General features: G+C 50.6%; 1 protein-coding gene and 1 long non-coding RNA gene across 8 annotated transcripts in view; both read right to left on the reverse strand.

Annotated features, from left to right (window-relative positions):
- The window catches only part of LOC141974119 (uncharacterized), a 165,815-nt gene that overhangs the window by 112,533 nt on the left and 38,006 nt on the right, over positions 1-15,276 (reverse strand). The gene's annotated exons all lie outside the window — the stretch shown is intronic.
- Positions 1,789-15,276, reverse strand: part of LOC141974117 (transcription elongation factor SPT5-like) — a 29,124-nt gene continuing 15,636 nt past the window's right edge. For 2 of the 7 annotated variants that reach the window (XM_074933426.1, XM_074933424.1), the window contains exons 2-6: positions 11,403-11,551; positions 3,561-3,738; positions 2,747-2,950; positions 2,550-2,645; positions 1,789-2,372 (exon numbers count right to left, since the gene is read on the reverse strand). In XM_074933426.1, coding sequence (XP_074789527.1) covers positions 2,229-2,372; positions 2,550-2,645; positions 2,747-2,950; positions 3,561-3,738; positions 11,403-11,536 — 756 coding nt within the window. In that variant the 5' untranslated portion in view covers positions 11,537-11,551 and the 3' untranslated portion in view covers positions 1,789-2,228. Of the gene's footprint in view, positions 2,373-2,549; positions 2,646-2,746; positions 2,951-3,389; positions 5,389-11,402; positions 11,672-11,779; positions 12,255-15,276 lie in introns of those variants that run through there. The other 5 variants (XM_074933428.1, XM_074933425.1, XM_074933429.1 and 2 more) reach the window with 5 other exon arrangements.

A 15,276-nucleotide genomic window follows, 5' to 3' on the forward strand; every position in this document is an offset into this window, starting at 1 on the left:
TACAGCCGTGGGGGGGCTCCTGGGCGTGGGTGCTCGGGGACACCGGGTGCTCGGGGCCTTTGCGTCCCCCCGGTGCTTTGGGGCCCTGGATGCTCGGGGTCCCTGGTGCCACCATTACAGGGGTGCTGGGGGTCCCTGGTGCCCCCGTACCGCGAGTGCCCAGAATCCCGGGGTGCTCCAGGTCCCTGGGTTGCCCATAAACCCCAGAAAGTCGATCTGCTCTCCTCTCACAGACATTCGAACCTGTGATTCACCGAGAGGTAGTTAAAGGTGTTAATAATTTTTTATTGTTGGTGGTTGGTTGTTTATCTGAGAGCCTCTGTAACGGTGCCGCTCACCCCCCCCCCATTCTTCTCCCCGCAGGACGCTCCGGTGACGCGGCGCGACCCCAAGCGGCCAAGCGCCATCCCTGTCCCCAAGGATGGGCCCCAGGGGACAGACGGGGACTCCCCCACTGTGCCTGGCACACTCCTCCCGGCACAGAGCCAGGAACACCCACATCCCTGCTGAGCCACCGCGGCAACCCTGGCAAACCCCCCGGCAGAGAAGAGCTGCCCAGAGACCCTCCTCTTCCTCACCTTCAGCCACCCCGACCAGCAACACCCGGCTCCACGCCGGGAGAGAAGAGCGGAGCCAGGGATGCCCCAGGATGTGCTGTGCCACACGCTCTCGGCACCGGTTTTCGCAGTGATCCCCCAGTAAATGGTTTGCCGACAGCCAAGCGTTTCCTCTGACTCTTTGCCGGGGTGGGTTTGGCACCGCCGGGACTCGAGGGGCGCCCGGCTTCCCTCCCGCTGCCGGCAAGGCATTCAGCAAAGGCCCGGCGCTCTCCATCGCCGCGGCGCAGAGGGCCCCCTGCCTCGAGAACAGCCCCGCAAACTCCACAAAAACTCGGGCTGCCGCGGTTGGAGGGGGCTGTGCTCTTCCTACTCATCCTCCTCCAGGCCCGCGGGGTGTCCCAGGGGTCCCTCTGTCACCTGTGTAGCGAGGGGACACAGAGGGGGGGGGGGCACACACCGGGAGGAGGGGCTTGGGGACACCCAGGGGGGCTTGGGTACAGTTGGGGAGGGTCGAGGATAGCAAGGGGCATCCGCGGAGCCCCGGGGACAGTCCAGAACTTCTGGGGACACCTGGGGACTCCCAGGGAGCTCTGGGCATGGTCAGGGACACCCCGAGAGCCCCAGGGACCTTTAGGGACCCCCAGGGATGTCTGAGGATGCTCAGGGACGCCCAGAGAGCCCCAGAGACACTCGGGGACAGGCAGGGAGTGCTGGCCGGGCCGAGGGTGGCCAGGGACAGCCAGAGGGCCCCGGGAACAGCCCCGGAGGCCTAGAGGTGGCCGAGGATGGCCAGCGACAGCCGGGGAGCTCTGGGAACACCCAGCGCCAGTCAGAGACCGCCGGCGCCTCCCGGGGAGGGCGGGGGACCCCCGAGGACAGACAGGCCCAGGCGCGGGGCGCCCAGAGAAGCCCGGGGACAGGTGGGCACCGCTGGGGACACCCGCGGAGCCCCGTGCCCCCCCTTCCCGCCCGCCCGTCCCCTCAGGACCAGGTTCAGCCCCCTCGCGGCCCCACCTGCTGCCGCCGGTGCCGCTGGCGGCCCGGCCCGGCCCGGCCCGGCGGGCTCCCAGGGCGCCGCGGAACTCACAGGCCGCCGCCATCTTCCCGCACCGCGCGCCACAGGGCGCACGCGCGGCCGCTTCAGCCAATCCCCTCCCTCCGCTTCCAGCTAATGAGCGGCGGTGGGGCGGGAGGAACGGGGCGGGACCAAGACTGGAGGGGCGGTCACTGACGGCCGGACACCAATGGCGGCGCGGCTGCTGGCCAATGGCGGCGGAACGGAGGCGGCGCCGACGGCGGCATAGCCAATGGGAGGAGGAGGCGGAAGCGGAGGCGGGGTGTAAGGGCAGAGCATGAGCGCGGCCGGCGCTGAAGCCGCTTCACTCTCCCCCCGTCCCGCAGTGGGGTCCCGGCTCAGCACCCCCCACCCCCGGGGGTCCCGCTGCAACCCTCTCTCGGCCCCGGGGGGGCATTTAACCGCCCTTTCCCCAGCCCTGGGGGGCGCGGGGCCCTGGTTCATCCCCCCGGCTGCACCCACAGGCCTTTATTGACAACTAAACCTCGTTCCAACCGCCGACACTGAGCAGGGGAAAGGGGTGTGGAGAAAGAGAACGGGGGGACACAAAGAGAACGGGGGCAGCAGGGGGCGGGGGGCACAGGTGGGCCCCCTCAATCTTCCATCAGTTTGCCGAGGAAGTTGAGCCTGAAGATCCTGTACCTGTCCTCGAAATCCATGCGGACAATCCCGTACTCTCGGTCCCTGCAGAGCAGGGTCCCGGTGTATTCACGGTGCATCCCCAGGATCACCTTGACCTGAGGCAGAGGAGGGGTGCAGATGGGGGGAGAGTGAGCCCTGAGGAGGGTGGTGGGGGGTCCCAGTAGAGCTGGGGTAGCACCTGAGGGGATCTAGAAGGTCCCCAAAGGAGCAGGGGGGGGGGGGTTTGGAGTGGTGCAAGCCCAGGATAAATGGGGGAGCTGGGGGGGCCCTACCTTGTTGCTCTTGGTGGGGGTGACGGGCTCCAGGTGCTCGCTGGAGATGCTCACCACCTCCTCGCTGTCCCTCAGGTAGACAGCGCACATCCCACCCTACAGAAACAGAAAAAGAGGGGGGGGAAATCAGCATCACCGTGTGTGTTACCCCCTCCCTGCCCCAAAAGCACCCCCGAACCGGGGCGGGGGGGTCTCACCGTGACGCTGCGGATGACGCCGATCTGTCCCGCTGCCTGACTGTCCGGGTAGGTGTCACGGACCTTCACCAGGATGTCGGTGGTCACCCAGTCGCTGGAGCTCTGCTCGATCCCCGAGCCGGGGGTGTGGGGGTTGTACCACCGCAGGGGGGGGGCTGTAGGGGTCATGGATCTGTTGACCACCGGGCTGGGACTGGGGCTGTCCTGGGGAGAGAGAGAAGGCAGTGTTGGGGTGTTTAGGGGCGCTACAAGGAGGGTTTTGGGGGTCGTAGTGGGGCTATGAGAGGGTTTGGGTGTCGTAGGCAGTTTAGAGGGGAGTAGGGGGCTACAAGGGGGGTTTGTGGAGTTGTAGGGATTTTAGGGGGGCTCTGAGGGGATTTTGAGGGGGATGCTCGGTCGTGGCCTGTGGATGCAGGTCAGGGATTGGGGATGCTCGGGGAGATTCCCCCTATTTTGCTGATTAGGGATACCAATTAAACTCAGTCACCAGAGTGAAAAGAGCAGGAGTATTTTGCTGGGGAAAACCAAATAATGTAACAGTGCAATACAGAAAACGTGCAGTAAGAAAAGGCAGAAAAGTGCAGCTAAAGCAACGAGAGGAAAATACAGGGAAATGTGTCAGATCCCCGTTTCTCGAGGGAGAATAACCAGACAGCTGAGTGATGTCTGGTTAACCCGGAGCAGGGGCATCCATCAGCTGCTTCTTCAGCTGACGGAATGCTCTGAGCGCCTCTCCGTGCCGAGTGAGGGTTTCCGATTTGATTTTAATAGCTCACCGAGGGATTTTTTGTACCAGGAGTCCGTAGTTACATACCCACAGGCGACACCTCCGGGTCGTTCCTAGGATCGCGCAGAGCTCTTTAGCTGGCTGTGCCCGAGGGCTCCGACAGGGGCCTCTGGCCTTGCAGTCCCCAGGGTCCCTTGCCCAGCCGTGACCTCGGCTCCAGGGCAGGTTACTCGCTGCTGAGCTGCTGGAGCTTTCTGTGGAGAGACTCGATAGCCATTAAGACCCCAAATTTAATAAACTAATAGTCCATGTTATGCACATTTCTTTAGTCTCTGTGGCTGTTAAGGAATCATCTACATACTGCAGGACCCCCGATTCCATGCGGCTGCTCCCATTGCTCCAGGTCTTTAGCTACTTGGTTTCCAAGAAGAGTGGGGCTATTTTAAACCCCTGGGGCAGCACAGTCCATGTTAATTGCATCTTCCTCCTGGACTCCATCTTTCCTCATTCAAATGCAAACAATCACTGACTTTGGAGCTCAAAGGCAAGCAGAAGAAGGGGTCTTTTAGGGCCAGCACGGTAAACCAAGGCAATTCCGGTACTCATCTAATTAACAGTGCATATGGGTTTGCTACAGCAGGATGCAGATCTCCTCCCCTCCTCTTGCTATATACTCCCTGTGCTCTGTCTAACAAGGTCTCCACATTCCAACTCTCTGGCACTTTCAGCTTTTACAACTTCTTTCGAATGCCCCGTGCTGACTGCCCTATAAATAACGACACTAACTGTTGTATTCCCACCCCTGACCCTGGATCTAAGGGGTGTGTCGCCTCACGGTACCCGCAGCTTACCCAGGAATTCTGAGGGAGTATCTTTAGGTCCCTGCCGAAGGGCATATAGGGCCGAGCAGTTCATTGCTTTCGGTACAGCCCGCTCCATGCCCCTGACACTCCAATCTCCATCTGCATCCACAACCTCATATGGGCTCCTGTGTTGGGGTTCCAGCACGGGTGTTTTATTAGAAACTGGAAATGCTTGGTCACCCCAACAGTCGCTTCGATACCGCTTCGCTGCACTTTTCCAAGGTGCCAGATGGAAGGAAGTGAACGGGACTTTTACCCTGGCAGGGCCCATCCAGCCCTAGGGCCTCTCTCAGAGGAGCCGGCACCGCCGCTCGCTTCTCCCGTCTCTGTCTGCGACACGGGGCTGTGAGGGGGGAGCCTAGCTCTGACTCCTCCAAACTTTCACCCTCCTCCTGCCGGCTTCCTACCGGCAGTTTATAGTACTCTGGGAAATCTTTATTTTGGCCCCTTTTTCTTTCCCTTCCTTCATATTTTCTCTGTCCGGTGCCAGCACCAGTGGGTCTCGTGGGGGTGCCAGGCCACGGTCTATTTGATATTCAGGATGGTCTCGGAGGGTGAGAAACATGTCTGCATAGGAGACTTCATCCCAGTTCCTTCCCTCCTCAAAACAGCATCAATTGCAGCAGGGTGTTATCACTCAAGGTCCCATTAAGGGGCCATTTTCCATTTTCCCCGCCGTCACGTTTGTCGATAACAGGTGAGGGGGCACTTTTACACCGTGTCATGGTGGGGAAAACGGCACTGAAAGATCCCCCTCCTGAGGGGGAAGGAAGGACTTAACTCGTTATCCCGCTCCTTAATTAGTGACATGAGTTGCTCGCCTGCGCTGAGCTTCCCCATCATTATCAGAGTTGTTTCTAGGAGGGTGGTGGTGTCCCAACCTGTGCTGTGGCTATCGTGGTGCCCCTCACTCTGGGCCTAATTAATCAGAGCTCATAACGAGGGGAGACCTCGTTAAGCCAGGTCTTTCCTCGCTGCAGGATCCAAAAGAACATGTTGGTGGATCTGAACAAGGAGATGATGAATGAAGTGGGCATCACAGTGGTGGGAAACTGTAAAAGAAACAAGCCTTAGAAAACTGTTTTCTCTCAGGATATTATTAATAGCAGGAATAATTAATTAATAAAGAGATAGTGGTTTAGAGGTTTAATTAATAGACCACAGGTGCTCTAGGAACAATACTGACAGTTTAAGCAGCTTAGAAAAGCTAAGCAACGAAAAGCTAGACATAGATTAAGAATATGTCAAATAGAACATTTTGAGTCTTTTCTCAGAAGTCTAAAAGTGAACGATGATGAAGACTGTTCAGAAGATGAGGAACCACAATGAGCGGGACGTGAGCAGCGGTGTCCAAAGAGGAGCTGGAACGGAACGATGGGAACTCGGCGAAACTGTGGAATACGGTGGACTTCTGAAATGGATGATGAACTGAGAGCTGAAAGTTCCTGGAAAATCCCGAGACTCTTGGTATTGTATGTTGTATCGTATCTAGAGAGGGCGCTTTTTGTGAGCTGTGGCCACTCCCTGAGGCGATGGCCCAGCTCTGAGCTGTTAATAAAGCCAGCCCAGAGGTACCCGCAGTCTGGGGAAACCCTTTAACAGAACTGGCCACCCCGATGGGACTCTGGGACACAAGAGAGCAAGAGTCAGGTATTCCTCTGGACAAAGCCGTTGCCCATACTCAAATTGCCGGCCAAGGAATGAGAGGTGAGTTCACCTAAGAGACTTGGGCATGGGTAATTCCAGAGAGAATTATACTGGGAAACTTTTGTGCTGAAATTTGCAAAGAGAGAGATAAAAGAGATGTACAGAAGATGGGGACAGTACTCAGCGTTGAAAGGGGGACGCCCCTTGCTGAGGTTTCAGAAAACTGAGGAAAGATACCTTTGGCACAATCCTCACAGAAAAGGAAACTGATGGAGGAGGGCCAATGGATGTATGGCCTCCGAAAGGAACAGTCAAACCCCATCAGTAAAAATTTCTAAGAATAACTTTGGAGGATTCTGAGAGTCAAGATACGGATTATTGGTATAGTTGGTATAATAGAGGTCAGCAAAGAAAGAAAAGCTCTTGGATAAAAACTAAAGGGAGTTGACTTCCTTCAGCTCCTGAAGCTGAAGCAACTGAATTCCCTTTTAGAAGTGCTGGCGTGTGCCCAAGGCATTTGGATTCCAGCCCAAAGCCTGGAGCGGGCCCTGGGGCAGGTGCCGCCGTCTCTCCAGTAACAGCAGCGATGGGACACGAACCTTGGAAGCAAGGTGCTTGAGTCACCTGGCAAGCAAAAATGCCTCGCTTACGGGCTGATGCTGGAAAACATGCTCCACTGTTATTGGGAGTTGTCACTGATTACACCCCTAACTGGAATGATATGCAAACTTTATGATGAGAACAATTTCAAGCAGAGAAAAGAGAAAAGATTTTCCAAAAAGGCAAGAGAATAACTAATTGGACAAAGGTTTTGGAATGCAACGAGCACCCAAGTGATTATTTGGGCCAGTTGAAGGCTACTTTAATTATGGGGGTATGACCCGTGACCATTTCCAAGAGCCACCAGCTATTAGTGTTTGTGTAGAAATTGATGCCAGGCTGGCCAGGGAAAACGTTAACTAAAATCCTTAGCATTGCTGCTTTTGTTTTTGATGGGAGAGATGAAAGCAAAAGCAGCAAGAAGAAAGGTTAAAACTTGAGAAAAAGGCAGAGCAAAAAGAGAAAAACAGAGAAATTGTGTTGCTGGCTGCAGCAGTTACCCAAACCTATAACCCAAGGGGGAGAGGTCGGGGGTTTCCCCGAGGCAGAATCAGGGGAAGGGGCGCGCGAGGCAGAATTCCTCTTCTCTCTCCATATGCTAATGGTTCAGATGCTTCTGCCGTGGGAACTGGGGACACATGCAGAGAGAGTGCCCGCCGAGACCCGTGTCTGCACAAGAGCATCTGCCCCTGCCAGACCTCCTCGACCTCATCACAGCGAAGAAAATGATAGTCATCTTCTCTGGGAACTGCAGGAACAACGGGCCCCCGTGGAATCAAGGTAGATGAGCACGGTCAGATTTCTGCAGAGGTAAAAACTGCTTTGGGGTAAATCTGTGATCTCTTCCAGTTCCCCTACTGGCCCTTTGGGCCTGTACTGAATTTTGAAGTTCCCCACATTTCAAATGATAGTACGGGCAGTAGCAGGGGAACAGATAAAATATTTATCTACCCCTTTGACGAGACCTTTTGCAGGAATTTGGTCCGTTTATCTCCTTGGCTCCAACAGAGATTCAGCTGGTTTTAATGGGCTCAGAAATAATTGAACTGGGAGGTCAAACCCCACATGATGTGAATGAGACACGATTTGAATTGGCTGCAGTTCCCAGAGAACTCTGAAGTAAGTGGGATGGTTAACACTGGCTGAGCCAGTTGTGATAAAAACAGAAGGAGGGAATCCTCCTTCCATTTGGCAATATCCCATTATAAATGAGGCCATTCCCAGTATAGAAAAACCAACTGTACATTTTTTCAGAAAAAAGAATTTTGAAGGAATGTCGTAGTCCTTATAATACTCCAGTTTTACCAGTTAGTAAACATAAAGTAGATAAAGATGGAGATGCTGAATATAGATTTGCTCAAGATCTCCGAGCTGCAAATGAACATGTAATTGCTTCACACCCTGTGGTACCAGATCCGAGTCTGATTTAACACAGATCCTGGGCACAGTATTTCACAGGGCTTGATCTTACAGGAGCTTTCTTTAGCATCCCAGTCGCGGAAGAAAGGCAGTCACTCTTTGCCTTCCCGTGGCAAGGGAAGCAGTTAACTTGGGCTAGGTTACCACAAGGATTTACTAGTTCTCCAACAGTATTTTCTCAAATTTTGAAAAATTATTTACAAGATTTGTTTTTTTCAAATAAGTCTGTTTTGATACAGTATGTTGATGACTTGTTATGGGCAAGTAAAACTACGGATGACTGTATTAGAGACACTGAATATCTGTGTATCCGACTTGTTAACAAGGGGCACGGTGCATCTCTGTCCAAATGGCAGTTTTGCAAACAGCAAGTGAAATATCTGGGATTCATCCTAAAGCCAGGACTTCCTGATTATTCAAAACCTTTTACATTGTATTGGGATGAAAGTAAAGGAACTGCGAGAGGGGTGGTAGTACAAACTTTAGGACCACATGAACAGCCTGTTCCCTAATTTTCTTCTACATTAGACGCAGTGACTAAAGGAACTCCTTTTTGCATTAGAGCAATAGCAGCAGCAGCTGTAATGGTAGGAAAAAAACCCCAGGACAATTGTCCTAGGACAACCACTAACTGTCTGTGTACCCCATGAAGTAGAGATATTATTAAAGCAATATGGGAGAAAGGTTTATCTCCTCAAAGGGTGCAGAGAGAAGAGATAATTCTATTATTGGCTGATAATTTGAAATTGGAAAGGTGCAATGCATTGAACCCTGCCGCCCTAATGCCTTTACCCTCCGATGGAGAAAAAGATAATCATGACTGTGTTCAACTATTAAGTGAAACCAGCAAACCGCGAGACGATTTGAAGGTTCAGCCTTTGGATAACCCTGATCCGAACCTCTTCAGGGACGGCTCCTCCTGTTACGGAGAAGGTCGGAGATGTACCGGTCTTGCAGTGACTACGGAAACGTGGTGACTGTTGGTGGGACCTTTGCCTGCACCTTTAGGTGCACGGGGGGCAGAAATAATTGCTCTTACAGAAGCTGCAAAATATGGACTTTAAATATGATTTTGGTATCTGCCATGCCCCTGGGACTTTATGGAAAGAACGGGGTTTCTTAACATCTGCAGGGAAGTCTGTGCCTCACAGAAAGCAGCTCAAGGCATTATCAGAGGCGATACAATTACCCTCGGAGATTTCTGTCATCTATATAAAAGCACATACTCAGAGGCAAGATACGATTTCTAAAGGGAATTCTTTAGCTGACCAAGCAGCCAGAGCCGCAGCACGACAGGCTGTGTCCATCATGTCGTGATCACAACGTGAGGTGGTATCCAAACTTCTGGATATAGATAAGCTCTATGAAGACCTCCCTGATGAAGAAAAGGAGCGGTGGATCCGGCTTGGAGCCCAGCCCCAAGGAGAACAATGGATGCTCAGTAACAAGCTGCTTCTCCCCAAAAGGTATTTATTACCGATTACGCGATGGCATCACGAAAAAACTCATGGGGGGCCGGAGAGCTTAGCGCTCCGGACTCAACGACTCTGGGCTGCCCTGGGAATTTATGCAGCAGCCAAAAGAATCTGTGAAGGATGTAAACTTTGTAAACAATACGCTTCTGTACGAATTAAGGCTCCCAGTGGAAAAAGACCTCCAGACACCTTTCCTTTTCCCAAGGTCCAAACTGATTATACTAAAATGCAGAAAAAAAAAAAAAAAAAAAAAAAGGTACTTGGACATGTTAGTGAGAACTGATCAGCTAACAGGATAGGTAAAGGCTTGCCCTACCAGGAAAAATGATTCAAAAACAGTAGTAAAAAATTTCACTGAAGGAAGTAATTCCTAAATAGGGAGTTCCTGAAGTCACTGATTCTGATCATGGGGGTCATTTCACAGCTGATATTTTAATCCCAATTTATAATTTTTTAGGAATTTTTAGTCTATTTCATACTCCCCATCACCTTGAATCATTCAGCCAAGCAGAACAAATAAATAGAACCTTAAAAGAAAGATTATTTAAGGTCTGTAAACAGACTGGCCTAAAGTGGCCTGATGCTTTAAACTTAGTGTTTCACAATGGTCTGTGTGATTGTTTTGTTTGTTACATTGGTTGTTGTTCTTTTATAATGCAGAAGATAGAAAGAGTGATGTGGAATTATAAATAAGAAGGATCGCAGGAGTACGATGGAAAAACAAAAGGAGGGAATTTGTAAAAGGAATAAGCTTTAGAAATCTCTTTTCTCTTCGGATATTATTAATAGCAGGAATACTAATAAATAGATATTGTTTTATACAGCACAGGTGCTCTGGGAACAATCCTGAAGATAAGTCATCGTGATGACCCAAGACTGCATCAGCGAGCAGCAACGTCAGAAGACGAATCGGAGCGGAACGAGAAGAACTAGTCGGAACTCTGGAATATAACGGACTTTTGAAATTGATGATGAATTGGTATTGCATTCCATGTTATGAAGAATCATATAAATGTAAGCTGCTTTGTGTCAGCTGTTGCCACTCACTGAGGTGATGGCCCAGCTCTGAGTTGTTAATAAAGCAGCCTAGAGATACCCACAGTCTGGTAAAATCCTTTAACAGCACTACAACCCTGTCTCTCAGTAATCAAAACACTGCTTCAAGTAATTTCCCGATTAAAGAGTAAGTTATCACTTCTCATTTTCAATCAAAATGGCAAGTCATAACTGTACAGACAACTTTTAACCTAAAACTGTGTTTTTAAAAATTTTGCTTAAACCCAGACCACTGTTGGGAGAGTTATTATGTCTGAATCACACATCTAACATAAGCAGCTGATACTGCTGGCTTTTTTTTTTTTTTTTTTTTGTAAGTATTTCCTTCACAATTTCCCTCCTCTTCTGTTAAAGAGGTACTTGATTAAATCTGTGAGTTTTCTGGTACAAGCTGGATACTACAGAAGTAGAGGAACAATGAGCTAAAGGATGCTTCTGAGCCAAATCCTTCAACATCCCAGTACAGCCAAGTGACTTCAGGGCACACGCAGCTGGTGGTGTTGAGAGGGCAACAACTGTTTATGCTGCAGAAGCAAACAGAGTTTAAATCATATCTTGAACGGAGGCAATACTTGCACTTTTCAATTGACCTTAAAAATTACAACTTCATACCAATACTAAATTGATGATATCATCAAGGGAGTTACATATGGATTCCACGTTACATATTATAATTTGTACTATATTTTAAAGATGCTCTATTGACTTCGTTCTCCGCCTGGCTGTAACAGGACTGTTAACATACTCCTGTTCCGTCCTCATCAATACAGGAATAAAAGAACCCTTCAAGAAGCCGTTGACAGCTAACATGTATTGCACAAGCTGATTTGGTTTTAAGCATAAAAACTTAGAAAATACCGTTCACAAACCTGTTGCCATAATCGATTTTGGCAGTCACTTTCTTTTTCAGTTCTTTGAGCTCAGCTTGGGGTAGGGTCCCAGAGAGTACTGGAGATCTCCACTCAGTAAGGTCACAGATCATGTGCCGTACACTGCAAAACATTTCTCTGTTATCTTGCTGTTTGGAGGAAAAAGATGGGTAGAAGTTAGTTTTGAAGTCTACTGCGCATCTTGTAAATACATATAATAAATTGCAAGTATAAAATAGGAATTCAAAAGGGTAAGAGTCTGTAAGTAGCTCTAAATCAGAAGCCTAACTTTCTAGAGCCTAGAGCACTGAATACAAAGAATCTTACACTCTTCATTAAAGTATCTAAGTAAGTATACATGCTTGTGTTTATGTTACCTTAAAGCCAGGATCAAGCTGCATTCAGAACAGGCGTTCAAGGGAAAGCTATCCTTTCCTTGGTTCACAGAGGAACTTCATTCAATGACCTCTATATTGAGTAGAGCACGACTAAAAATGGGGCATTTTAATAGCAAAATCCCAACCATCCAGGGATCCTGGAAGAGATCGTGCACTGGCCAGAAGGTAGAGATTTTGGAGCGTTGCCTGAGGAGGTGGCTCGTGCCCAAGAGGCACCGCCATATAACGAGTTACCAGAGATGAGAGGCGTTATGCTCTCTTTACTGATGGATCCTGTCGTGTGGTAGGAAGCCATCGGAAGTGGAAAGCTGCTGTGTGGAGTCCCACAAGACAAATCGTTGAGGCCACTGAAGGAGAAGGAGAGTCAAGTCAGTTTGCAGAAGTAAAAGCGATCCAACTTGCCCTAAAGATTGCTGAACGGGAGAAGTGGCCAGTACTGTATCTCTACACGGACTCCTGGATGGTGGCTAACGCCCTGTGGGGGTGGCTACAGGGGTGGAAGAAGACCAATTGGCAGCGCAGAGGTAAACCCATCTGGGCTGCTGCATTGTGGCAGGACATCGCTGCCTGAGTGGAAAACGTGGCTCTAAAGGTACCTCATGTAGATGCTCATGTGCCCAAAAGGCGTGCCACTGAAGAACATCAAAACAATGAGCAAGCAGACAAAGCTGCCAAAATTGAAGTAGCTCGGCTGGACCTGGACTGGGAGCGTAAGGGTGAGCTGTTTGTAGCTCGATGGGCCCATGAAACATCAGGGCATCTTGGCAGAGATGCAACGTACAGATGGGCTCGTGATCGAGGGGTGGACCTGACCATGGAGGCCATCTCACAGGTCACTCACGAATGTGAAACATGTGCTGCAATCAAGCGAGCCACACGAGTAAAGTCTCCCTGGAACAGAGGGCGATGGCTGAGTTTTCAATATGGTGAGGCCTGGCGGATTGACTCTATTGGACCGCTGCCACGAACACGCCAAGGCAAGCGCTACATACTCACCATGTGTGGTGGTGCCATTCTTACCCCTCCCTGCCCTCTTTGTTGGGCTGCTTGGTGCCAGGCATGATTCCATCCACATTCCCCCGAGCCATCCACCAATCTGTGGAGATAAGGACTGATAACCTTGAGGAGCCTGGCTCCTGCCCCTCCCAATTGCTTGGAAAAGGTTATAATGGCCCATCATCTCCTGATGGCCTGGCACACCTGTGCCTGGGATGGGGTCAGATGGAACAATAACAGGGGTGCATGTTATTCAAATTCTTGTGCAACTGCTGGAAGGCACCAGATAGTATTTGAAAAGTCAATTATCTTGGATCCTATAAACTGCGACCACCAGAGAGACCCTTTGAGCTCTCCTGGATCGCAGCGGGCTGTGACCAGCATCTCCCCTGAGCTGGGAGCCTCTCAGGTACCAAAACCCTTAAGGTGTCGTCTGCTCCAGACAGAAGGCCAGGGCGAAGTCCCCCCGCTCGAGTCTCAATTATCGCCCGCTGAGGAATGCCAAGGCATTGGGAGTATTTGCTCTAAACTCGAGAGGGAAATTTTCCTTGAGCCAGCTTCTATTTCACCTGTTTATTGGTGGGTGTGTGTGTGTGGGTACGTACCCTTACCCTTGTTCCTGTGTGCTTGTCCCTTTTGTCTTCATTTTACCGAATCCAAACCCCTTTGTTCCTGTATGTACATGTCTGGTCTGTGTATGCACATGTACATATGTGTATAAATTAAGGTACCGTTAAGTAACTTAGAGTGAATATTGTCATTTTAGAACCTGAATAAGTCACTTTTCTTTCTGAGTTATTTTGTATTGACAAATAGTTGTTAGTTATTAATAAATCTAGATTATTTTTCTAAATCATTACCGTGTCAATACTTTCATCCGTGACACCATGGTAGAAGCAACTACGGGTTGGCTTGAAACGTACCCTGTAAATCATGCCACCGCCCGAAATACCATCTTAGGTCTTGAAAGGCAAATTTCATGGCGGCATGGTACTCCTGAAAGAATCGAATCAGACAACGGGACCCATTTTCGAAATAATCTTATAAACTCCTGGGCAAAGAAACATGGCATTGAGTGGGTGTATCACATCCCTTATTACCCACAAGCATCTGGAAAGATTGAGAGATCTAATGGACTGTTGAAGACTATGTTGAGAGCATTGGACAATGGGGGATGGAAGCACTGGGATATAAATTTAGCAGAAGCCACTTGGCTAATGAACACCAGAGGATCTGTTACCCGTCCTGGTCCTGCCCAAACAAACCCCCTTCATACTGTGGGAGGAGATAAGGTCCCCGTAGCACACACAGGGAGATGGCTGGGGAAGGCAGTGTGGATCGCTCCTCCCTTGGGAAAAGGCAAGCCCACTCGCGGGATTGTCTTTCCTCAGGGACTGGATGTACTTGGTGGGTAATGCGGGAGGATGGGACTACTCAGTGTGTGCCTCAAGGACATTTAACCTTGGGGGGAAAGTAATCTGTGGGATGAGTTGTATGTTGCAGGAAGTGATGGAGGAAGTAGGAACGACAAAGAGTGAACCAGATACGTGCAATGACGACCCAAACCTAGCCGGTGCTGGAGTCCAACGGTCAAGCATACTTCTGTCCTGAACACCCATCTTAACAGATGGAAGCCAAGTCACTGAACATCTGAAGGAGTGAAGAAAGCTTATGGAACGGATAAATGAATATTATGTGGGACCTGGGCATAACGTAAATGGTATGGAATAAGGGGTGGAGACTGTATTGGGTCTGGGCGAGCTGGAATTGTTTTCCCCTACAGCAGCCCCACGGTGCTGTGGTTTGTGCTGGGAGCTGCAGGGTGTTGGCAGCACCCTGGTGTGGTGGCTGCTGCTGAGCGGTGCTTACACAGCACCAAGGCTCTTTCGGACATTTCCCCCCCAGTGGGACGGGGTGGGCGAGATCTCGGGAGGGGACACAGCCAGGACAGCTGACCCCGACTGACCCAAGGGATATTCCAGACCCTGTGACGTCTGCTCAGCATAAAGCTGGGAGAAAGGAGGAAGGGGGGGTCACCCTTGTTCCTCCGAGGCACCCACTCCGCGTATGGGAGCCCCGCTTCCTGAGAAGGCCCCACAGCGCCTCTCCGTGGCAAGGAGAGAATAAATCTGTTTGATTTTGCTTCCGCACGCGGACCTTTGCTTCACTTTGCTTCTATTAAAACTGCTTTTATTTCACCCAAAAGGGTTAGTTTATCTTCTTTCCCCTCTTTGCCCTGTTGAGAAAACAAGGGGAAGAAGGGGGCGGGGGGGGGGGGAAGTGATAGAGCGACTTGGTGGATACCTGGCGTTTAGCCAGAGTCAAACCATCACAGGCTCCTGTTCTGCAACATTCCATCTGTAACACATTACAGCCTCCTTTCCCCGCCTAGCATAATACTTTAAAATTCCTCAGCGTGCAAAGCCGAGCGCATCACTATCTTAGGAGTCCCAGGTAACATCTGAAGGAAGTGAAAAGCC

Source organism: Athene noctua, unplaced genomic scaffold (genome assembly GCF_965140245.1).
Source record: "Athene noctua unplaced genomic scaffold, bAthNoc1.hap1.1 HAP1_HAP1_scaffold_31, whole genome shotgun sequence".
Lineage (NCBI taxonomy): Eukaryota > Metazoa > Chordata > Aves > Strigiformes > Strigidae > Athene > Athene noctua.